Source organism: Miscanthus floridulus, chromosome 18 (genome assembly GCF_019320115.1).
Source record: "Miscanthus floridulus cultivar M001 chromosome 18, ASM1932011v1, whole genome shotgun sequence".
NCBI classification, from domain to species: Eukaryota; Viridiplantae; Streptophyta; class Magnoliopsida; order Poales; family Poaceae; genus Miscanthus; species Miscanthus floridulus.
Window position 1 is genome coordinate 120,970,258 of NC_089597.1, and position 23,345 is coordinate 120,993,602.

Below are 23,345 nucleotides of genomic sequence, written 5' to 3' on the forward strand. Positions count from 1 at the left end.
GGATGTTCAGGCACTAGCAAGTCCGTTTGTAAAGTATAATATGTCTGCTTCTCATCAGCTGACTGGTTTTTATCCTTTTTCCAGCTACTGGACGTTGATCCAACAACTCAAATTGGTATTGTGAGTATTTTTTCCATTTCACAGTAAAGCAATAACCCGACCGGATTTTGTCACGTGTTTATAGGCTAGATATGTTTATGAGTTTATTAGGAGTTTCTATTATGTGATGTTGTGGTCCAAATTATTATTATCCTTCCATTCCAAATTATAAGTTATTTTGGTGTTATTCTAAGTTAAACTTATCTAATTTGACTAAATCTTTAAAAAAGTACTAACATTATTTACAACACCAAATTAGTTTCATTCAACCCATTATTCAATATGTCAATATATATTTCTATAAATAAACTTGTCAATGTTAGAGATGATAAAGCCAAAATGACTTAATTAGGTCATGTTTGGATCTACAGAGCTAATAGTTAGTTGTTAATAATTAGCTTCTTTGGATCCAAATGGGTCTAGCTAATAGTCTAGATAATGGTTAGTTGAATGTCTAACTAACAACTACATCACTAGTTGAATCAAAGCAGCTAATAGTTAGCTAGCTAATATTAGCTATGAGCTATTAGCTAGCCAACTATTAGCAGGTAATGGTTCCAAGCAAGGCCTTATAATTTGGAATATAAGAAAGCAGCCAATGAAGATATAGTTAAGGGCACCGACCGCGCGATGGGTCAGCATGGCTAGCGTCAAGTGGCGGCTGAGGTGTAACCTTAACTGTGCCTTTGGGCGACATCGATGACAATGGCAACTTAGCATGGGTCTTGGTTTGGCGCTGCGTGGTGGTGTTGGCGGGTTGCGCACATCCATGGCTTCATGGATGATCCTCTTGGCATGTCACACTTCAACGCAGCGGGTGTGGATGGATGGCTCGGGTTTAGGACTTGGTCGGCGTGGCGAGAGCCAATGACGGCGCTGCTCTTCCTGTTGGGGCGTCATTGAGTTGCCCTCGATCCCTCCGACTTTGCAAGGCTCTTCAGGTGAAAGCCCTATCCACATCCTAGACGAGCGATGGCAGTGCTCCCGACGATGCATCCTTCCTTATGGGGTCGTTTCAAAGGTCTTGTTCACAGGTTGCCTCTTGGCACTCTCGTGCAGCACCATGCAAGGATGCTTGACTTGCTTGAAAGAGTTTGCTACGGTGAAGTCGGAGTTGCTATGTTCTTGGGTTTGGCATAGCTCGACAACGATGACGCTCAACAATCTCTTTAGGGCGGTGTTAGTTTTCCATGCAGGTGAAGTTGAAGCTGCTTGGCTATGTTTTCGACGTCGACAACAATAACTTCCAGCAAGCTCTGACGTTTTGGGTTGGTCATTTTGGCCATGCCGTTGACGTTAGGGTTTTTCTGCTGGTTTTCCTTTAATTAACCATGAAAGTGTAAGGTTTTCATGCCTGGATTTCTTTATAAACTGGGTCAACTCTTTTTATTTAATTGAAAGGCAGAGCTCCTGATGGTGCATTAAAAAAAGCAATGTTCTATTGTTTGATGTTTTGGTGCAAATTACTACTCCCTCCATTTTAAATTATAAGTCATTTAGGTTCTATCCTTAGTCAAACTTATCTAATTTGACCAAGTCTATAGAAAAATATACTAACATTTACAACACCAAATTAGTTTCATTTAGTCTACCATTCCATGTCTTATTAAGAGTGCACTTATTTTGTATTGTAGATGTTTCGATGTATATTTCTATAAAGTTTAATGTGTCAATGTTAGAGATGGCGAAGCCAAAGTGACTTATAATTTAGAAGAGCGGGAGTACAAAAAATCATCCAATAAAGATATATAGCAATGTTTGAACAAGATTGTGTATATATACACCCAATTTATTCATTTGGTATCAAATAATATTACAAACTGCATTATTCTTTTCCTTTTTCGAACACACAAGAAGCAGGAGAGCTGCATCCATCCAAATTATTAATAAAGGTACACCATGGTTTTATTCTAGCTATTAGGCACGACGTATTTGTTGTTTATTATTACCCAACTTATTCCTGACATAATCATGAAGCCCATATATAGCTACTAGATCCTTTTTGTGCTTTGCCTGCTCTTTTAATTACACCCTGCAAAACAACACGAATATTTATTGATGTGTCAAAAAGAAATTAAACAAAAAACACCCCCGGGTGAACACTGAACAGGGGAAGAAGATATGGTGAAGCGCGCGCGTGGCGCGTGCGTACTGGTTGTAGTTGATGAGGATCTTGCCGGCGTCGAGGTTGCCGATGGTGTTGAAGGCCTCCTGGGAGAGGTCGAGCGTGGCCTGGCATCCCGGCGACGGGCAGCGGTCGACGATCTTGACGGTGACGCTGCCGCCTTTGCAGGGGTTCGGGGTGGCGTTGGTGCCGCCGGCGCAGGACACCTGGTACATCCGCCCGCACGCCGCGCCGTTGTCCCAGAGCCCGTCGCTCGCCGCCGCGATCATCGTGCCCTCGTCCTGGTATCCGTAGCACGCCGACGCTGCGTGCAGAACGCACCACGGACGCATGTGTTAATTCAGAAAACAACGTGATATATTCATGATGCATGTGATGATGGCCGGCCGGCGGCTAGAGCGAGCGACGCACGAGTGTAGACGGGGCCGTAGTAGGTGGCGGTGCCCTGGTCGGCGAGGGACGCCGAGACAAGGCAGCCAAGCAGGGCGGCGACGAGCAGAACGACGGCAGCAGCCTTCGCCATGGCCGAAAGGCGAAAGCAACTAACAGCTCTTCCTATTTGGCTCTACTAGAGAGAAGAGGTGGCCGCCGGGTGCTGTAGTGTTGTTCTTGGTGCACAAGTGGCGTTGCTGAACAGAGGGTATTTATAGGAAGAGCGGGCAGTATATATATGTCAATATGTGCACGAGCACGGGCGTGGAAAGTCGTGCCCACGGAGGAGGAAATTGTTGGAAACTCTAGATGGATGCGGCGAAACTAGTGCTTTGGTCAGAGGAAAAACTGATTCTCTTATCTTCTGTCTTTTTGAACGATGATGAAAGGCTGAGTTTCTCCGTTGCATGGGCGGGTGTTGGATACCGGAATTACCTGTCGCTACTCGCTACAGCATAGCCGTATAGCCGTGCGTGAGGCGTAGAACGTAGGTCAAAATTTAGGCAACTGGTGCGGATTTTGTGGCTGTTTGGTAGCACGATTTCTCGCAACTACATAGGCATGTACGTCAATGTTTCTTGCGGCGACTTGACTAGCTGGATCGGTAGGCAAATGGACAGAGCTAGCTAGTGGTTAAAAACATTCAGCGAGGTTGCCTTTGATCGTCTCTAGGCAAAGTTTTAAATAGCGCGCTATAGCGGACGCTATAGCGCTATTTAGTGGATCTGGAAGACCAACGCTAAGCTACCAGAATTTTAACGCTAAACGATTTTTCCCGCTATTAGCTGCTAATAGCGCCATAATTTCGCTAAATTGTGGTTCATTTAGCGCCGCTATTTGGCCTGGGCTTTTATTTTTAATATACCAGACTATGGCCTATGGCTCCATGCCTTTTGTTTGTTTGTCTAGCTGTCTATCACCTTTGTATGAACTTTGAACTCACGTATGTCCCTATGTGATGTATGATGTATCATTTATGAACTACGAATTTTGATGTAATGTGTTAGTAAGACTTTGAACTATCCATCCCTATTAGTATTTATAATGTTTTCATCTGCTATATCTTTATTATGTGTAAAATTACATGATATTTGACATATTTTTTGCTCAGCCGCAGTGGCGGATCTAGAAAATACATTTGGAGGGGGGAGGGGGGGGGGGGGCTGGAAACTTATCTTCAACTCGAAACTCATCTTCAACCTCCGTCGAGAGCACTCTAGCACCTTCTTCCCTGTTGTTAATGGTTGAAAAATTCATGGGGGGCTAAGGGGGCTCCAATGGAGCTGCCAGGGTAGGGGGGGCTTGAGCCCCGGCAGCCCCCCTGGCAGATCCGCCCCTGCTCAGCCGCTAAATGGCTTAGCCCGCTATTTAGCTCGCTATAACCTTTCTTAGCTTTTTGGAGAGGCTGCCGCTAAGAGGCTTAACCCGCTATTTAAAACATTGTCTCTAGGAGGTATCGAGAAGATTGACTTTGTGCAGCATGCATGGACGGTGACTAATACGTACTACTACACGCGATGGTCTTGGCTAATACTACACACAAACACAGGAGAAATGTAATCGGTCCTCTTTGCCACAGGGTTTTTTGGTTTAAGCAGGAGTTGTCCCAAATGAGAAGAAGAGAGTCCGCGTGCAACGGTGGACGGCCGACGAACATTCAGCGATTCGACAGGGAAAGAAGATTTAGGCTAAAAATCTATATCTATACTCTATACTCTATATCTGTATCTATCTCTATACATATCTATATCTATACTCTATATCCGTATCTATCTATATCTATATACTCTATATCTATATATAGCTGGTGTGCAGCGGCACCGCAACTTCTGCATCCCAGGGGATAATCTTCTATGGAGTTACTTATAAGACACGCGTTTCTGACGGCCGATGCTGACTGGGCAAGTGGACAATCAACAATAAACCAATCAATCGACCTCAGAACAGCAGAGTCTATAGCTTCTGCAAGCAAGAAATAGGCGATTAGACTTCCCTGAATCGCAACAGTGGTACAGCACCTGCACGGCTGCACCTGTATCTTACCATATGAATCCTGCTACCAAAAGTGGGTCAAGCAGTGTGGCCACATCGCCTGCTTCTCAAACTTTAGTGGAATCAACTCTTAGTCCAGGCCTTCTCTCAGTTTTTTTTCAAACAGCCCTCGACTCTACCGAAATCGACCTCAATCCATGCCTTTACCGGAGCCATCACGAAGCTTCGTGGGCGACGCCCGTCCCCTCTCACCTCCGCCGGACCGCTGCCCACACCCCTGCTCTCCATTCCAACCTCCGCTTGAAGGGTCACTAGAGCGGGCTTGAATCGCGGTCGCCGATGAGCTGGCGCGACGCACTGGCACGACGCGACGCACAGGTGGCGAGGCGGGGATCTGGCGGCGGCTCCTAGCCCGTGGGTGCGGCTAACCGCGGGTCGCCGGCAAGCGGCGGCGCGCAAGCCACCGGCGCGGGTCCCTGCCACCGACGAGCTGGCGAGGCAGCGGGCTCCAGACGCCACAGGGGCTCCCGGCGCGGCAGCGGGCTCCAGGTGCGGCGAGACCGGGCTCGCGACGACGGAGCCGCGTGCGTCCGGGGCCGACCGCGCACGTGCCGTGGAACCGGCTCATCCTGCGCCGAGGCGAGGTGGTAGGGCCACGGCTCCGCATCTCCGTCTGCCGCGGCGCGTACTGAGGCGTGCATCCCTCCTCCCGCTGCTCTCGCATCGCAAGCTGCACGTCGCCGCCGGCCGGATCCCACACCGGAGAACCGGTCACGCCCACGCCCACGCCAGGGAGTAGCCGCGCTGGTGGCTGAGGGTGCCTCCCCTGCCATGGCCGGCAGCCGAGATGGTCCGTTCTAAGCCGCCATGCCCCCACAGCACTCCGCTCTTGCTGGGAACCAGTCTCCACCTCCAACCTCGGTCGCACGCAAACCACGTTGCCACATCAAGGTGCCCCTACCCAGCGGTCTGCTCTTGCATCACTGCAGCCTGCACCGACTGCGGCTGGATGCGGTCCCGAAGCCACCATTTGTCACCACTGCGGCCACGGCCACCATCATCTCTGACACCATGGTTGGCGTCAACCTGGAGGCTGCACACAAGTGTTCGACGATGTCTATGAGGTATATCCTGGTGAGTGCTAACATGCCTTTTTTTCTCTCTCTTCTCTTTACTCTTATACAAAATGCAAGTAAACAGATGTGTTAATCTGTACTATGCTCTGAATATTGATAGATTGAATCCACATTGGTGTAGAATTTTAATCAGACTAAGAGTATCTTCTCAAACATGGTTCTAAAAAATTAAGAAGGGTGTGCACTATAGCTAGAAATAGTTTACAATAAACCGTAAAAACAACATGGAGAGGATCACGATAAGCAGGATAGCGAGATTATGTTACAAAGGATGTCTTACAATTTTGGTTATAAATCGGTTTTTTATCATAGTGTTCTATATTCAACTATATTCTCCTTTCACCATTAAACAATTTTTTGAATGATTTAGACATTTAGTTACTACTCCAGAAAAAAGAGCAGTAAAGCTCTGAAGGTTTACTCTGATCAATATTGACATTAATAAGATGATACCTAACATCTTTGAACTGCATAGGCCCAATCCTTTCAATAACATGGAGCAGTACCTTATAAATATGAAGGATACTTCTTTACGGTGCTTTTCTTCACTACTAAATTCTTAATACAGCATCACTTTAGTCAGGGGCATATATTCTGATATGTTAGAAGAATAAAGAAATATTATCGTACCAGAATCAGTCTTTGCTTGATAATGAATTGATGTTTGGATGGATAATATGGGGTCAGTATTATGAATGATAATCCACTAAATGATCACAAAACCTCACAGTAAGAGATTAGGCCATGAGTTTTAGTAACCCAAGGAGATGCAATTTGGAGACACTATCACCTTTCTACCTCTACTATATTAATTTTTGGAGGCCACCGATGATCAAAATCCCAGTCTAAATTTACCTATACACTTTAATTGGATTTTAAAATTTAAAGCACTAACATACCTTTTGTTTCCTTCCATATTTTATTCAGATTTACCTTTTGCTAGAAATATCCAAAAAGCAGTAGCAGCAGAGATAAATCTTGCAAAGATATTGGCAAAATACTACAATTTGGATGCAAATCATTTATTCAGAAATCATTGACAACAATGCTGCTCTGCAGGTACATAACTATCATATCCTCACTGAGTTTTTGTGTTTTAGCTCCTAATAACGTGCATAACAGCATCACAACATGCTGCCCTCACTGCTTATCGTTGTGACTTAGCAATTTGTAGATTATTTCGTGGCCCAAGTCTTCTGTATTTATTCCAATTTTACTTTCTGTTTGGAATGATCTACAGATCTCTTTTCTTACAAGAGAGAAATGCAACCAATAGTTCTTACAAGAGTATGCTAGAGAGATGTAAGTACGTTGTCATCTCAAGCCCTGATTTAAGGAAAAGTACACTAAGTATTTATTAACTATGCTACGAAGCTATTAGTTATTTTTTTAAGTTTAGCAGTTTGACATGATTACAACCTTCTTAATTCTATATAGAATATAGCTCATTTCAGCTATATTTTTTAGGTGCACATTCAAAGAGCTGTACAAGTATAGACAATCAAATTGTTTTCATGTACTATTAAACAAACTAATAGTTTACTGCATTTTAACATGCTATTACGTCTCCGATTACTATATTTCATCCTTCAAAAAATACCCACACTTCTACATGTTCATTACTTATACGTTTGTTTTCAGATAGTTTACGGGTCGTGATAGATTTTTAATCTAAAATAGTTCCATATCTCTTTAGGTGCGACCTACTATTGAAGTCAAGGCATCAGACATCATTCACTTCACCTCTCATGGACGACATACAAGATAAGAAATATATATGTCCATGTCTGTTTTTTATGTTATTGAACTCAATACTGTTTAGTTCCAATGATGTTGGAATCAAAGCTTACCATTGCTGTTGTTGTAGATATGTATGCATACAATGGCTCCAATTTATATAATGACTATAAATTTTCATTGAGCTATGACATTTGGGAATATGCGGTGATGATTACCATCCATCTGTCTATTTTCTTTTCTGAACTAAGGTATATGGGAATATGCAATGATGATTATCACTCGTTTATGATCTTTCTATTGTACTTTTTTTTTAATTGAGGCATTTGGCACATGCAGTGATGAGAACCATTAGATGTATATGGTCCCTTCTTCTATTCTGAATGAACTGAGGCCATTTGGCATATGCAATAATAACCATTGCAGTCCTGTCGTTACTTTTATATGTAAGTTTCATTTAAAATAGCTCTTAATTACGTTGGATATTAACAACATCACAATGGTTAACGTTGTAAACAACATACCCAGAGACATGTTCATTCAATTTTTTTTTTGTAGCTATTTCAGCTCAGAATTATAAATTGTTACTGCCTCGATTAAGTTTGAAGAAAGGAGTGAAGTGCTTATTCAGAAATAGACATGATCCTTACCATCAGCTAGGTGAAAATCAAAATGTTCTTTGATTTTGATGCTACTTCATTAGGGTAGCTTAGCTTCAGTGCTTCACAAAATTCATCTCTCATACTGATCGGTGTTCCTGTAGCCAATTTTATTTTTGCAAGATCGAAAAATGCATATTTCAGCAAAGCATCCAATTCGAAATAGAAAATATCAATTTAGGTTGTGCCATGACCTGAGCAGATCACTTATTAGCGATTATCAATTCTATTTCACTACATAATCTGAAAAGGGACAAAACCAAACGAATAAGTATTTCCTCCATTCCAAATTATAAGTCATTTAAATTTTCTTGGAAAGCTAAAGCATCTATAAAAAATTATATAGAAAATTAAACATCAAGCAATTTGTCTCCACCCACCCTTTCGGTCGGCATTTGGCTCTCGAACGGTGACCTATCAATCGGAGATAAGGCCACTATCAATAAGTCGTATGTTATATTTTCCATCTTGATACATGGCCACCGCCAATACTACTCGCAGGTTCTATACTGGAACAGCCCTAGCTGGCACGGCAACGCCGCGCCCATGGTTTTCTAGCGTATTCCATAACGAACGTGCCCAACAAATGTTGCTTCTACGCCACATCGTAACAGGATGTTCATCACTGGCTTTTGACTTTCAGCTCAACCTGAAGCCAAATTTCTTTCTTCTTTACATGGTGGTGATAAGAGTACAGAGCCTACAAAAATTAAGTTAGAACCCCTCGCCTAAATTCAAACGGTGCCACACAAAGAAGGTAAGAAAAGGCAACCGTTGCTGTACATGGTAATCTACAAGGGTACAGTGTTTGCGACGTAGTTTGAGGAAGAGCTGTTGAACTTGGATGATAAATAATTCCTCAAGCCATCAACGAGCTGCCGGATGTCATCTACCAAGGACCATGTCGGAGCGTTCAGGGCTCGTATCGAGTTCAAGCACACTAGAAGGGTTCCTCCTTCATGAAGAAGTACCTGAAAATTGTAGCACATGTAGAAATAAGGACACCAAAGAAAGGATTATGTATGCGAATCACATGATAACAACAGTAGTGATGGTGCTCAACACATCCAGTAAAATGGAACTGTCACTACAATTTTGCATTTTGCTCTCTTTTTTCTGGCCATCTTAAGGCTCATAAAAGGACCATGGGCTAGGAAAAACATAATGGAAATATTTACAAAGAATCCATCCAATAAGTGGGAACTGGACTCTCCTGTTTGTGTAGAAAGTGAATTTACCACTCTGTTACGCTACAAATGCATATCTGTAAAGAGTGCATTTATTCCAACTCTACAATTTACTAATTCCGTGTGCCACAAAGGACAAATAGGGTTCAGGGCACTTGAACAATTTGTTAAATTTCCTAGTTACACAAACACAAATCTAGGTCATGAAAAGGAACTTACAGTCAACCAAAGAGGAAGAAATCCCAGGACAGAAGGAAGCGCAGCAAAAACAATACAAGTTAAGGCCAGAGCTACACTTTGTTTGACCTGTAAGGATAACCTAAAAGTGTAAGAAACAGTAATATTGCATCTGAAGCTAAAGTGTCACACAAGCAAAGAAAAGACCATACCAATGAAGTTGTTTGATGAGCCTTAGCAATGCAAAATGGCACCCCGCAAATATTATCCTGCAACAACAGAACATCTGCAACAGCCACTGCAGTTGCACTGGCACGTTGGGCTAGAACCATTCCAACTGTTGCGGCTGCAAGAGCTGGTGCATCATTTATACCATCACCAACCATTATTAAACCTCCACCTGGAAACAAACAAAAAGGTAAATAATGAATAATCGGCAGGAAAGTGAGCACAACAAAAAGTAACAATGTTCAATTTTACAGTTTAATTGTACACAAGGAACATTTAGTCATGGACAAAAGGTAGGATTCTGTAAATGTCTGGCAGGTTGCTTATGTCCAGAAAATAAACTGAAGTAGGAACAAAATTGTTGGGATCAATAGATTCATGCAGCATGAGAAGTGAAAACTATGAAGAAAACTACCAATGATTTTGTTAGATCAAGTCATGTGGCGAGGAAGTACATAGGAGCACTTAGAAAGCAACCGTGGCTACCACATTGCAGGATTAAAGGCTAAAGCTATATAAGTGCATACTTAGATAACATATGTAAAACTTAAAGCCATGATATAATCATATAGTTGACTTTTGACAGGCATACATATCACAGGTAAGTACCTCCTTCCCTTGAAACTGCTTTTACTTTATTTAATTTATCCTCTGGCTTTAAAGAGAAGTGGACTTCTTCAATACAAACAGATTTAGCAACTCTATGGGCACTTGATTCATGGTCTCCAGTAAGCATCATAATGCGAAGTTTAGCTTTCTCTCTTAAGGTAGATATAACTTCACAAACACCAGAGCGGGGTTCATCCTCAAAGTGAAAAAGAGTTACCTGGAAAAGTTTAAATCAGTTGATATATAATACACTGGAAAACTAGTTCTTACAAAACACAAGACTCAAATCATGATAACAATTCAAATCGGGGGGGGGGGGGGGGGGGGGGGGGGGGGGGGGTTAGCAAAATCATGAATACAAGTATGCCTCGATACAGTCACTTGTACAGTCTTCTTGCGATCTTGCCGGTGAGTGGGCCGGCCAAACAAGGTAAGGTAATGATTATGACTATGCAAAGCAAACTAAGGTCAGATTCACTTAAACAAGAGCAAGTTCAAAGGTTCTGCGCCCTGTTCGCTTGGCTTATAAGCCGTACTTTTTCAGCCAACGAACAATATTTTTCTCTCACAACAAATCAGCCAACAGTACTTTCAGCCATGGCTTATCAGCCAAACGAACAGGGCGCTAACTTCTAAGTAGAACTCAAAGAAGGCTAGTATCCAAACAAGCCCAAATCATCAGATTCAAATTATCAGGGCACCTACTGAACAAGCTTCAGAATAGGCAGGCTATTCAGATGGACCAAACACTAGAGAATCTGGACCACGGACCACCTAGTGCTTATGGTTTTGACTGTGCAGTGGATACATGGGGCCATGCTGGTTTGTCGCTTAGGTGGACTAGAATGAAAATACATGGCCAGATACATGAAAGAAGAAAGAGTTTGGTTCTCAAGTTAACTTACTTTTTTGTCAACAGATAGAGCAGCTTGGACAAATTCAGGCCCATATGCAGAACTTTTTGCTGCTGCTCTTATTTGCTCTGATTCACCATTGGATCTATATAGTGAAGAAATATAGTCCACAGAACCGATAGATGCCTCGGATAGCTCATTTTCATTTTGTCTTACCTGTAATGCAAATGTATGAGGTGTCAAGTACTCAAGTTTGCATGTCAAAGGCTGGCTCTTCCAATTCCTTCATAGTGACCAAACACTAAATAACAACCATGCTAACTTATCAAAATCTAAAACACGCCCCTATTGAAGAATATGATAGCTACTGAACTACAATTGCATCCATTGGATGAAACATATGCTGCCTACAGTATAAAGAACTTGGCCGATGGGGAAAGACTGCCCCCACGGTATTGAACTGAATCTCTCGGTCAAACCAACCAAGAAAACCCCTGAACCCCGGCTTCACCCTATAGGGCCTCACCTTAACCTGGGCTGCCGACCACTGCAACTATTATGAGGGCCCAAACCAACTACAGACGCCACAGGCCGGCGCCATACCACTATTTTTTGGTTGCCAACAGGGGACATTTTTGTCTCCCAAAACTAGGGAGCTTACTGCTACACTACAAGAGTGTTTCCGCCTACAGTATACATTAAATGCCAGTGGTGTTTCAGTAATACACCTGAATTTTATCTAAAGCAAGGTCTGTGACATATCTGACAATTCCAGATGATTTTGATGATTGAAAAATATTATAGAAGTTAGACGTACCTTCACCCCACTCAAAGTAGCAGCAACTCCCCTACCAGGTAGGCATTCAAAACTTTCTACAGCAACCACTGGAAGCTCCTTTCCAACAGAGTGGTCTAAAACAGCCCTGTGATCATGCAAACTGTATGTCAATTGTTTGCCATAGATTATTCTATAAGTTTCAGTGCATAAAACAAAAATGAACAACCAATGCCATGTTTCAAAAATACAAAAAAGACAAGAAAGTCTACACTAAGGTTAAGGGCATGGGAACTTTTTAACGGTCAGTTCTCAACAGGCATAGATAAGATCACGGCAACATTCATGTTAACTAGAGCCATGCTGGTCCAGTGCAAGAAGCCACTAGTGGCATGTGTGAATAGAAAATTAGAAATTCAAGCATTCCCATGCAACCAGAATGAGCCTACTGACTTTGCTTCCAAATAAGCAACACAGAACTGTTGCCTGAGTTTCAACACCTTAACAACAACAGTGGTACAAATATTTACACTAGGCCCATGGAGTAGATTCTAGGCTTCTAGCAACACCTTGAAAGCCAAATTATTGCAGAGTTGTACTCATGAGAAATAAGAATGCACGTAATCAGAATAAAATGAACAAATCGACTCTTCGAAAGTTATCTATTTTTAGGCTTCAAGCTCATAGGTTCAACGTTGTAAAGCGTCTAGAGTTCCTTTCCTGTATAGTCCCTCTAGCCTAGTTCTTCTGCCTCCCCAGGGCCTGCTTATTGTGTAGCCCCTCCCTCCCTTGCTGTATCGCCTTTGTACAGTGTTGTTTCTCCTTTTGGTTTTAATAAAATTCACAGTGGGGGCCTCCCCTGCTGTATATTTCGCTCAAAAAAAAGTTATCTATTTTATGTACCTTCCGATAGGATGTGTTGTTCCTTTCTCCATGGCTGCAGCAACAGCTAGTGCCTCACTTTCACAGTTTGGAGTGCAGCAAGAAGGATTACTATGACCATTTTTCACACCCAAATGTCCATGGATAGGCTCGATTGCTTTGCACATAAGCTTCCCAGTTGTTAATGTGCCTGTCTTATCAAAAGCAATAGACTGACAAGACGAAAGAGCATCCAAGACATGACCACCTTTCAACAAAATTCCCTAGAGGAGAACAAAAGCATAGGTTCATCAATCCATTATCCACTATACCAGCCAGAAATCAAGCAGCTCGTAAGAGAAAAAGGTATATTCAGAAAGTGACAAGATTGCTATGGTGCTATCTCCAATTAATTACAGGAGGAACTTCGTAGCTGCAGTAATTACACCAATCATTAAAAAAAGAGAATTCATATTGATAATACTGTAGGCATTACCCGCACTTGTGAGCAATATGAATTATGAAGCTATGAACTAAATGGTTGATGCTTTCATGAAGTTTAGAAGCCAAGAAAGTGTTGTATCACCCCAAAATAAAGAGCTCCAACAACTGAAGATTTCAAACAGTACCTTACTAGCAAGAGAACTGATTGCAGTTGCATATGCCAATGGAGCTACAGCCAATGCACAGGGAGATGCAGCCACCATAAGTCCTAAACCACGGTAAATTGAACCCCTACAGACTAAAAAAAATGTCAGAACAGAGACAGTTCAAGCCTGGACCTAAGTGTATCAAATCGATACAATTGGCAAAACAAAATCATCAGTATGAAATGCACCAAAGCATACTGGTTGTAGAACTATCAGAAGTACCTATATGTTTTATATAGTATATGACAGGACCAATACAGCAGTGAGACATTAGAGGATTACCTGAGTTACCAAAAAAAGGCCACTTAAAAAGTAATGGTCCCAAAAGTGCAACACCCAAAGAAAGGGCTACCACAACTCTGCTATAGTACTCTCCAAACTCATCAAGCCATCTTTGCAACTTTGGCTTGTTTAGCTGGCCCTCTTCAGTCAATTGGACAATTCTGTTGAGCGTTGAATCCTCCCATGACTTGGTCACCTAGAAAAGGTAGTAAACAGGCAAACAAATGACTCTCTTGCAAGGTGGCAAGGCGACACTCCAGAACAGATAGCAAGCATAATGTACTAGAAAAGCAGAAATAGTACTAGTAACAAAAAAGGGCGTACCCAGTGCAGAGAGCTCCCGCTCTGTGCGGGGTCTAGGGAAGGGTGTTAGTGGCAAGCCTTACCCTCGCCTGTGCAATGCGAGGAGACCGCGACTCGAACCCGGGACCTTCCGGTCACAGGCAGTAAGACTCTACCGCTTGCACCAAGCCCGCCCTTCTAGAAATGATGTTTAGTTTTAATAAGCATTTGTTACTAGAAATAGTACTAGTAACAAATGCTTATTAAAACTAAACATCTGTCCAATCCCACAAGATTAACTAGGTTTCCATTTTCCATCTCTTCATCAAAGAAAGTTGAAACATCTTCTTCATTGAAGGGAGCAAAGCAAACCTTTACAATCATCATTCCTTCCAAGTTCCTGGCGCCACCTGGTATGGCATCTCCAACTGTCCTTTCTAAAGGTTTTGTTTCACCAGTTAGGTGTTCAATTGTGACAGTTGATGAACCTTGGTAGACTTCACCATCAACAGGCACCGCCTAAAGAATACAAGAACTGCACTAAAATGAGAAAAAAATTCTAACCATCTAGAATAAGAATACCATCAACATGTAGGGCAAAAAAAGATAAGTCAAACCATTGTGCTCAGTTAGAAACAAATTGGAAAATGCATGAAGAAGCTATGAAATGAAAACAAAAATAGGAAAAGCAAGGATTTAACTTCTATACAAGATATAACACACCTCGCCAGCTCTAACCAAGATATGAGAACCCACTTCAAGATCATGCACAGGAACCTTGGTGTAACTTAGATTTGAAAACTGTACAGGTTCTTCTCCACTTGTTTCTAACAGCAGAGCAAATTCCGGGTGATTTTCCTTCAGTTCCCTCACGTCAAACATTGACTTACTTGTAAAATACTCTTCAGCTGTAAGAAACAAGAACAGTGAACTTCAAATAAACACACAACAGGAGCTAACACATGGGGCTTTCGGATGTTATCAGAAGAAATGTACCAATATGAGCCAAGTTAAACATTGCAAGAAGCAGGCCACCCTCCAATGCATTTCCCATAAATATAGAAGCAAATGCTGCAAGAGCCATGAGAACATGGATATTTATTCTACCGTCGGCAATATTTACAAGAGCATCAAGCGCTGCAGACACCTGTAAGATAGGAAAGGAGTGTCACACAAGTACGTTGTTGGCAAGCGAACTCAAAACAAAGGCTGCTCCTCTGATCTCCCTTGTTAGGTAGCAAAGCAAAACACAGTTCCATGTTCAATGAATTCCATTTTACACCAATGCAGTTGTCATATCAATTGCTGAGAGGATTTAACTGAACCTTGGCTAATTCGAAGCATGGAAAAGTACCGGAGAGTTATGTGGTGGCACACAAACAGTGGCTTCCCTGTGCAAACTTTTATAGCGAAATCCCCAGCGAGACACAATGTCATAGATACAAGCCTAAGTGTTTCCACTTTCCAATGTATGAACTCCTTGGATTGTGCTTAGTGTATCTGAAATCCCAATCCTATGCTCTAATTTTCTTACCAATCTTCAAGCATTTAAATACAGCATAGAATTGACGCAATCCAACTAATTATTTCCTCTGTAAGTGCAAATGTTGAAGCAGCTGTGAGCATAGAACAAATAGGCTACCAAGTACAGTACTAGTTAGTAGTGATCCCTAGTAAGGCTGTAAGGGTCTGGAAGGTCAGAAGTAGCAAAGGAACAAGGTAGGGGGCATTACCCCGACGAGAGGGAAGGCGACGGCGATGAGCGCGGCCTGCAGGCGACCGACTGAGTTGAGCAGCGCGACGTGCGGGCAGGCAGCGGCGATGAGGAGGAGGCCGAGGGAGATGCAGCAGGCCTGGAGGTGCTCCCGCAGCGCGTCGGCGACGTCGGCCCAGCCGATCGCCCGCGCCACCCGCATGACCGCCGCGCCCCCGCCTCCCCCGTGCACGTCCACCTCGTGGCGACCATGGCCGTGGCCGTGGTGGTGATGGTGGTCATGGCCGTGCTGATGGTGATGGTGGTGGTGGCCGTCGCCGTGGCCGTGGCCGCCGTGCGCGCGTGGGGTGAAGAGCAGGGACGGGCGCGAGGCGATGAGGAGCGGCGGTCGGGGCGTCAGCGCGAGGGGTCTGGGCGGGGAGCAGCGGCGGCGGAGGTGCGGGAACGGCGGGGGCCGCGAGAGGCGGAGGAGGTGCGCCGACGGCGTCACCGGCGAGGAGACTGAGGCGGAGGCGCTGAGGAATTGCATCGCGCCGGCGGGCGAGGGCGAGGGCGGGAGCGGGAGGAGCTCGATCGCGTCGGCGGGGCGGTTGACGGACGCTCGTGGTGGTGAGCCGTGAGCAGCAGCCAGCTGAGGAAGAGGACTGGTCCACCACGGGGTTGGACCTTTGTGGCGGGCGTGCGGTGGACGGGGGTGGTGGCGAGCCAAGCGGATGGCGATGACGGGCGTGGGCGTTGGCCCGGGCCCAGGCCCAGGCCCGGCCGGGTTTGTTTTGGCTCGTGTCGTCACCGTGTCACTGCCATCTTTGTGTCGCGCACGGTTTCGCTACTCTTTTATTTCGTCTCCATTTTTGCGATTTGTAACTTTGTACCGTATGTAGTGCACAATACACGTTTAAATGTCCTTATCTGAAAAAAGGTTCTCTATTACGCTAAATGCCATGCTTCGGAGGCAAAGTGCATTCTCACTACATCCTCTCAAGAAATTCTAGTGATAATATGGTCACTCAAAAAGAACTTCCGAGCTCCAAAACAAAGTATCACGACTTGACAAACTGATTTAGAGGTGAGGTATAATTTGCGCTATGACTTATATAGTTCAATTTAATTTTTTTCCTAATAATACAAATTTGTCTACCTTTGATTTAATTTTAGAAAAATATATTCAGATAAATACACTACAAAATATATTTTATGAGAATTGATTAAATTATTTTAATATTACAAACACTGATAATTCTTTCTATGAACCTTGTCAATGTTCAAAAAATAACTTAAAACAAAGCTAGGTAAACTACAATTTACAAAGGATCTAGTGTCGCTCTAATTTATTTTGTATAACTTTGTTTACGGAAAATATTGGAATATGCAATGGGTACTCGAGCATTTTACAAACGCTGATGTTTTATTAGAGCCTAGATGATCGTGTACGCTATACATCTGCTGATCAAGTGATGATCATCTACTCCATCATGAATTCTACATTGGTCAATGTGTTTCATTACCGTAATGCTTAGGACTGGGCGTCCGTATGATCGAACACCACATCCTGGGCCTACGTGCGCTACCGGTGTAACAAGTCTATCTCCTCCTCTGTATGTCTCCCCATCTCTCCAAAAAATATCTTCCTACTCGCTCGCCTATCGCACGCTTCACAGCGCCGTGCGGCCGTCAGCCCGCCCTACTTCGCATTCGTCGCAATGGCCATCTCCCCTCGCGCACCCTCATCCTGCGCTGCTCGCTCCTCACTCTTGCCCGTCGCGCGACCCACCCACGCACTCTCGCTCCTTGCTCCCGCAATCCCACCCGCCACGCGCCCACCCACGCCGTTGGGTGCGCCGCCCGCCTCTGCTAGCGCTAGTGGTGCTGTCACACGCCTCATGTCGGTCCCCACAGAGCCAAGGGCACCCACGACTGCGGCCCGTGCTGGTGGTGCTCCCACACTGCCGCTCAGCGCCGGCTCTCGCTCCGAGGCCGGAATCAACCGGCCCAGGTCTCTTCCTCTCCTATATTGCAAATGTATGTTTTCAAGTGTTTCCGATGTTATCAGAGGTATGTTGCAAGTGTTTCATATGAATGTTGCAAAAGTAGATCGAGATGTTGCATATATTGCAAGTGTTTCACGAGCATGTTGCAAGCGCTTGTTTAAAATATTTTATCTGTTTCAGACGTATGTTGCAAGCGTGTTTTATCTGAATGTTGCACATGTTTTACATATATGTTGTAAGAGTATGTTCGAAATATTTTAGTTGTTTCAGTCTGATGTTTTAATAAGTATTTTCATGTTGCAAGTTGCAAGTGTTTTTATCTGGATGTTGCATATGTTTCACATACATATTGCAATTGTATGTTTCAAATATTTTATCTACTTCAGACGTATGTTGCATTCAAGTGTTTCATATTGCAAGTGTTTCGTGTTTCAGAGGTATATTCAGAGAGTCATGGTGCTCGGGCATCGGGGGAAGGGGCGCGACGAGCAGGGTGCCCATGGATGGGGCGCGCGGTGCGCCAGGGGTCTTTGCGGATGGGGCGTGTGCTCGTCATCATCCCAATTCCCGGGTCCTGTCCGCGCGGAGAGAGAGAGGGGTCAGGGGGGAAGGAGCGACAGGAGCGGGGCAGGGCGAGAGGCGAACGGGGGCAAGGTACACGTGCGGGGCAGGACGAGGCAGACAGGGACGGACGTGCGTGTGCAATAGCAAACGGCGCAGGGCTGGTGACCGAAGCCGAGGTCACGCGATGACATTTGAAAGCATCTATGCCCCTAGTTGGGTTTCGATGATTAATGACGACACAAGATTATTATGACTAACATGTGTTTTGCAAAGGCAATTTGAGTTATGTCATGGTAATAGGAATTGATTGGGCAATCATGGTTGTCATGCTCCTATCGATGGAAATCATTTTGGTTTTCAAATGATGGACGACAAGGTTAAGGGTGTACTAGTTCTAAGTGTCGTTTGGTATTGGAGAGACACTTAGAGTAGTTTAGGACATTGTTTTTCCTTTAGTCGTATTATTAAGGGGGGTATAGACTGGTAGCTTGACCTAGATAAGTCTAGTGGGTTAGGTGTGGTGCATACTTATCAAATCTAGCACTAAGTAGCTCAGAAATAGCCCTAAGATCAATTGGAGCAAACTTCATTCATATAGGATTTCGAGTTGGAAGTGAATCGAGGGTCAAATGTTTGATCGAACGCTGGTCTGGTTATGACCGGACGCTAGAGGGTGAGTCCGATCAGTTCATTTGATCAACTGAAGTCGTCTGGTATTGACCGGACGCTGAGTAAAAGTGGATCGGACGCTGGGTGCCTGTGTCTGGTCAACTCTAGAGAGGAAATTTCTTGACCGGACGAGTCCGGTCGGTGCTGACCGAACCCTGGTCAGAATTCGGTAACTGACCAGACGCTGGAGGGTGAGTCCAGTCAGTTCATTTGATTAACTAAAGTCATTTGGTACTGTCCGGACGCTGAGTGAAAGTGGACCGGACGCTGGGTGCCTGCGTCCGGTCAACTCTAGAGAGAAAATTTCTTGATCGGACGTGTCCGGTCGGTGCTGACCGGACGCCGGTCAGGATCCAGTAACTGACCGGACGCTGAACAGTAAAGTGACCGGACTCTGGGTGCCAGCGTCCGGTCAACATCAATAAGGTTCCAGAGAGCGTTTTTCTTGACCGGACGCTGGTCAGAGTCCGATCAGAGCATAACGGCTCTTTCTGACATAGTGGCGGGGATAACTGACCGGAGCGTCCGATCACCCCGCAGAGTGCTGACTCAGCCTCCAAACGTTATGTTTTGAATGAGGGGTATAAATACTTACTCCACTCGTACAAGGGAGGTCTCTTACCCATTTGTTTAGCTGAGAAATACCTTGAGAGTGCAAAGAAGAGTAAGGGCCTAGTGAGGTGATTGAGATTTGAGAATCTAAGATTAAGGTCCTCATTAGTGCAAAAAGAGTAGCAAGTGTGCATCCACCCTTTTCATTAGGCTTGTCGTGGTATAGTGAGAATTTGTGCTTGTTACTCTTGATGATCGCCACCATCTAGACGGCTCGATGGTGATTGTAAGCTTGGTGATCATCCGATGGAGCTTGTGGATGACCCAACTCAAGTTGTGAGCGGTTGTGGGTGATTCACCGCGACGGAGTATCAAAGAATCAGCCCGTAGAGAGCACTTGATCCTTGTGCGGATCAAGAGGGGCTACACCCTTGCGCTGGTGCTCCAATGAGGACTAGTGGGAAGTGACGACTCTCCGATATCTCGAGAAAACATCGCTGCGTTTCTTACCCTCTCTTTACTTTAAGTATTTACATTTAAGCAATTCATTTCATATTTTTACATTTCTAGAATTGGCATGCTAGAATAGGATTAGAACTTAGGGTGTAAAACTTTTATGTGGTAGAACGATAGAAATACATTCTAGGCATAAGAGGTGAAGTGGGCTAAGTGTAGGACTTAATTATTGCAAAGAATTTAGAATTAGCTCAACTCAGCCCCTCTTAGACATCTTGATCATTTCAACCTTTATCTGATGGGCCGTTCTGCTAGGCCATTTCGGTGGGAGTGTGCCCATATTACCGTACGATAGAATCCTGTTCCATCGGACGTCTGGACGCCAGCAATTCCCGTCTCTTTAATCCCAGTGCAACTTATTTGTGCCGAGTGCATTCTTTTGTAAACTATGGTACATTTCTTCTATAGGTTCCAAAATATATAAATCAATTGTGCTATTGCATTTGCGCCGTTTGTTCTTTGTAAACATATAACCTTTTCGATTCGGTCCAATACTAGAAGCTTCTGTTAACGATCAGCATTTGCCTTTCCGACTCTAGCCGTCTAACGATTTTTTTTAGGCATTCCGCAACGGTCAAAATTCAAAACTCAAAGGAGTGGGTCAGCGTTACCCCGACGAGAGGGCAGGCGACGGCGACGAGCACCGCCTGCACGAGCCTGCTGACGCCGGAGCCGAGCGGCAAGACATGCGGGCATGCGGCGGCCACCAGGAGGAGCCCGAGCGCGACGCCGCAGCAGACGTGGAGGTGCTTCCGCAGCGCGTCGGCCACGCTGGCCAGCCCTCACCTCCCGCATGATCACTGCGCCCCCGCTGCTTGCTCCGTGCGCGTCGTCGTCGTCCACACCGCCGTGGTGACCGTGACAGTGTCCATGGCGCTGGCCTGGGTGGCGGTGATTAGGGATGAAAACGGATCGGATACGGCCGAATATCATCGATATTACATTTGTTTCTGTATTTCGGTTCGGATTCGGATTTGAATACGGATAATATCAACTATCGGCCTGTTCGCTTGGTCGTATTTGGCTTATAAGCCATGACTTACCAGCCAACGAACAATATTTTTCTCTCACACTAAACCAGCCAACAGTACTTTCAGCCATAGCTTATCAGCCAAACAAGCCCAAACGAACAGGACGTATGTCGGATAGGATACTATTAGGTATCGACATCACAAAGATACGAGTTAAGTATTCGGATACGGATACAGTATCGGACGTTGAATATCCGGACTCGGATATGGACAGATCTGAACCTCTCTAAACAAATTCGGTCTCGAATACGGTTGGAAAATATCCGTACCATTTTCATCCCTAATGGTGATGGACGTGGCCTTGCCGTGGGGGGCAGCCGTGCGTGCGGGGGGTGATGAGCACAGATCGACGTGCGCGGAGGGGAGGTTTCGGCTGATGGGTGGCCAGCAGTGGCCGCAGCGGAGGTGCATTCGAGAGGCCAAGGAGCCACGCGGACGGCACCGGCGTCGAGGCGCGGGAGGAGACCGAGGCCGGGGCTGTTAGGAACTGCATTGCTGCCGCGAGGCGGCGGGTCAGGATCGCGCACGTCGGCGATCGAGGTGATGACTTGGGCGGCCACGGGAGAGGACGCGCGCGGGGCTGCGAGGTAGGCGAGAGGGGGTGTCGTCACCGTGTCACGCCGTCGCGGCATTGCGTCGCGTCTGGTTTTGCTACTTGTTTCGTCCGGGTGCCGTTCGTGTCGCCATCGGGTCGCATATATAAACGCGGTCATGGCTGCCATGCATGGTGCCTGTCCGTATCAATGGCGTCAGGGTATGTGCCAGTGGCAGTTCTTGTCACCGATTGAGACGAGTTTGGACCATTTTACATGTCTTGCCAAACGCGATTCAAAGTCTCAGCATGTATAAATAAATGATTAAGTCTGTCATAAGTTAAACATCTTCAAATTTGACTAATTGTAAAGAAACACTTATCTGTAGTTCTAGCCCCCAAACAAACATACTAGAAAAGATATATCCAAATGGAAAAAATTTAACGACAATAATTTGGTGTTATGGATGTCGCTATGTTTTTTCTATGAAATTAGTCAAATTTGTAGAAATTTAATTTAGAATAGATCTAAAAAACTTGCATCTTGAAATGAGGAATTATAAATTTCACATAGTTGTAATGTACATTATCCTCACATCATTTTTTTTCTTTTGTAGTGGAAAGAGATTATCGCTAGAGAGAAACTAATTACTAGCCAATTTTTTTAATCATTAACATTGAAAACTTTGTCGTGCCTCCTCAAGAATTGATTGAGATCTTACAAGCCATAATTTGTTTCTTTTATATTCTCCCTATTTCCTTCCAAACAATTTGTGGGCAGATAAGCACGATTTCAATCGATCGAAGAGGCCTGGATAGAATTCTTAAAAATAAAAAGAAAAGAGGCGAAAATAAAAGGAAATGAAAAAATAGAGGAAACCTCTAAAATCAAAAGAAATCCATAGATTCGATTCTAAAAAAAAATCATGTTTTAAAAGGCATGCGGATCACAAGCTTTTCAATGATGAAAACGAACAACAACACTTAGTGGTTGTTTTATTTTTTTTACTACCAAAATTGTTCGTGCGTTGTAACGGGAGGTACATTTTGCATGGTCGTAGATAATTTATTGCTTAGAGATTTAACTATTCACTACTATGATAAACTTAACCGAGGCGGGAAAAGGGATTACCCGAGGCGGGCAACTTATCCGCCTCGGTCGAAAAGTCACGATGCATCAATTCGGCCTAGGTGTTCAGTTAACCAATCGGTTTCGGTTCGGTTCTTCGGTTTATGACACAAATTCGATTCTCTACAAATAGGAACCGATCGGTTCTTCGCAAATCTTGGAACCGAGCAAAATTGGTTTCGGTTAGTTCGGTTCGGTTCCGGTTCCGACCGAACTAACCGAGGATTTACACAAGCAGCAAAAAAAAAGAATAGAAAAAATAGGAAAAAAGATTTTTAAAAAAGCACAATGCCGAGATTTTAAAAAATGTGAGGGTGTGAGGCCGTGAGGGGGTGTCATCCACCTTTTATATATAGGGTTAAGTTGGTATTAGGCCTAGGCTGTAAGGTTTATTGGGCTTGTTTGTGAATTTCGGTTCCTTCGGTTATTTTGGTTAACCGAGCCCAGGAACCGAAATTTGATCAGTTAATTCGGTTCCTAAGAACTGAGAACCGAGCAGCTAACCGAAATTTTTGGTTTCGGTTCTTTCGGTTTTGGTTCCGGATCTTTCGGTTCGTTTCTCGGT

General features: G+C 44.4%; 2 protein-coding genes and 1 long non-coding RNA gene across 5 annotated transcripts; 1 reads left to right on the plus strand and 2 right to left on the minus strand.

The window, feature by feature from the left end:
- Positions 1-1,900: 1,900 nt before the first annotated feature.
- LOC136523103 (EG45-like domain containing protein) lies at positions 1,901-2,827 on the minus strand. The gene is made up of 3 exons (XM_066516883.1): positions 2,636-2,827; positions 2,252-2,528; positions 1,901-2,131 (listed from the first exon to the last, which is right to left on the minus strand). Exons 1-3 carry the CDS (start codon positions 2,745-2,747, stop codon positions 2,125-2,127), a joined length of 396 nt encoding a protein of 131 aa, XP_066372980.1. The 5' UTR covers positions 2,748-2,827; the 3' UTR covers positions 1,901-2,124.
- Positions 2,828-5,426: 2,599 nt separating this feature from the next.
- On the plus strand, positions 5,427-7,695 carry LOC136519493 (uncharacterized). The gene is made up of 3 exons (XR_010774937.1): positions 5,427-5,782; positions 6,712-6,843; positions 7,481-7,695. It is a non-coding gene; the product is annotated as an uncharacterized lncRNA (long non-coding RNA).
- A 1,078-nt stretch (positions 7,696-8,773) lies between these two features.
- LOC136521266 (probable cadmium/zinc-transporting ATPase HMA1, chloroplastic) lies at positions 8,774-16,495 on the minus strand. 3 transcript variants are annotated; one of them, XM_066514967.1, is made up of 13 exons: positions 15,819-16,490; positions 15,082-15,232; positions 14,809-14,993; positions 14,458-14,604; positions 13,804-13,999; positions 13,501-13,583; positions 12,914-13,155; positions 12,053-12,158; positions 11,287-11,451; positions 10,382-10,598; positions 9,757-9,944; positions 9,587-9,673; positions 8,774-9,151 (listed from the first exon to the last, which is right to left on the minus strand). In XM_066514967.1, the coding sequence occupies exons 1-13, from the start codon at positions 16,326-16,328 to the stop codon at positions 8,972-8,974; spliced, it is 2,457 nt and encodes an 818-aa protein (XP_066371064.1). In that variant the 5' UTR covers positions 16,329-16,490; the 3' UTR covers positions 8,774-8,971. The 3 variants fall into 3 exon arrangements, with proteins under 3 accessions (XP_066371064.1, XP_066371066.1, XP_066371065.1); XM_066514969.1 differs by having other exon boundaries at positions 13,501-13,613; positions 15,819-16,487; XM_066514968.1 differs by lacking the exon at positions 14,458-14,604 and having other exon boundaries at positions 13,501-13,613; positions 15,819-16,495.
- Positions 16,496-23,345: the final 6,850 nt, after the last annotated feature.

Excerpts from the sequence above, each read along its gene's own strand:
- LOC136523103 (XM_066516883.1), bottom strand. The coding sequence starts at position 2,747 with ATGGCGAAGGCTGCTGCCGTCGTTCTGCTCGTCGCCGCCCTGCTTGGC. Across the intron at positions 2,529-2,635 it reads CTACGGCCCCGTCTACACTC|CGTCGGCGTGCTACGGATAC; the intron begins GTGCGTCGCTCG and ends TTCTGCACGCAG.
- LOC136521266 (XM_066514969.1), bottom strand. The coding sequence starts at position 16,328 with ATGCAATTCCTCAGCGCCTCCGCCTCAGTCTCCTCGCCGGTGACGCCG. Across the intron at positions 9,945-10,381 it reads AGCAGTTTCAAGGGAAGGAG|GTGGAGGTTTAATAATGGTT; the intron begins GTACTTACCTGT and ends GTTTGTTTCCAG. Across the intron at positions 9,152-9,586 it reads TTCTTCCTCTTTGGTTGACT|GTACTTCTTCATGAAGGAGG; the intron begins GTAAGTTCCTTT and ends TACAATTTTCAG.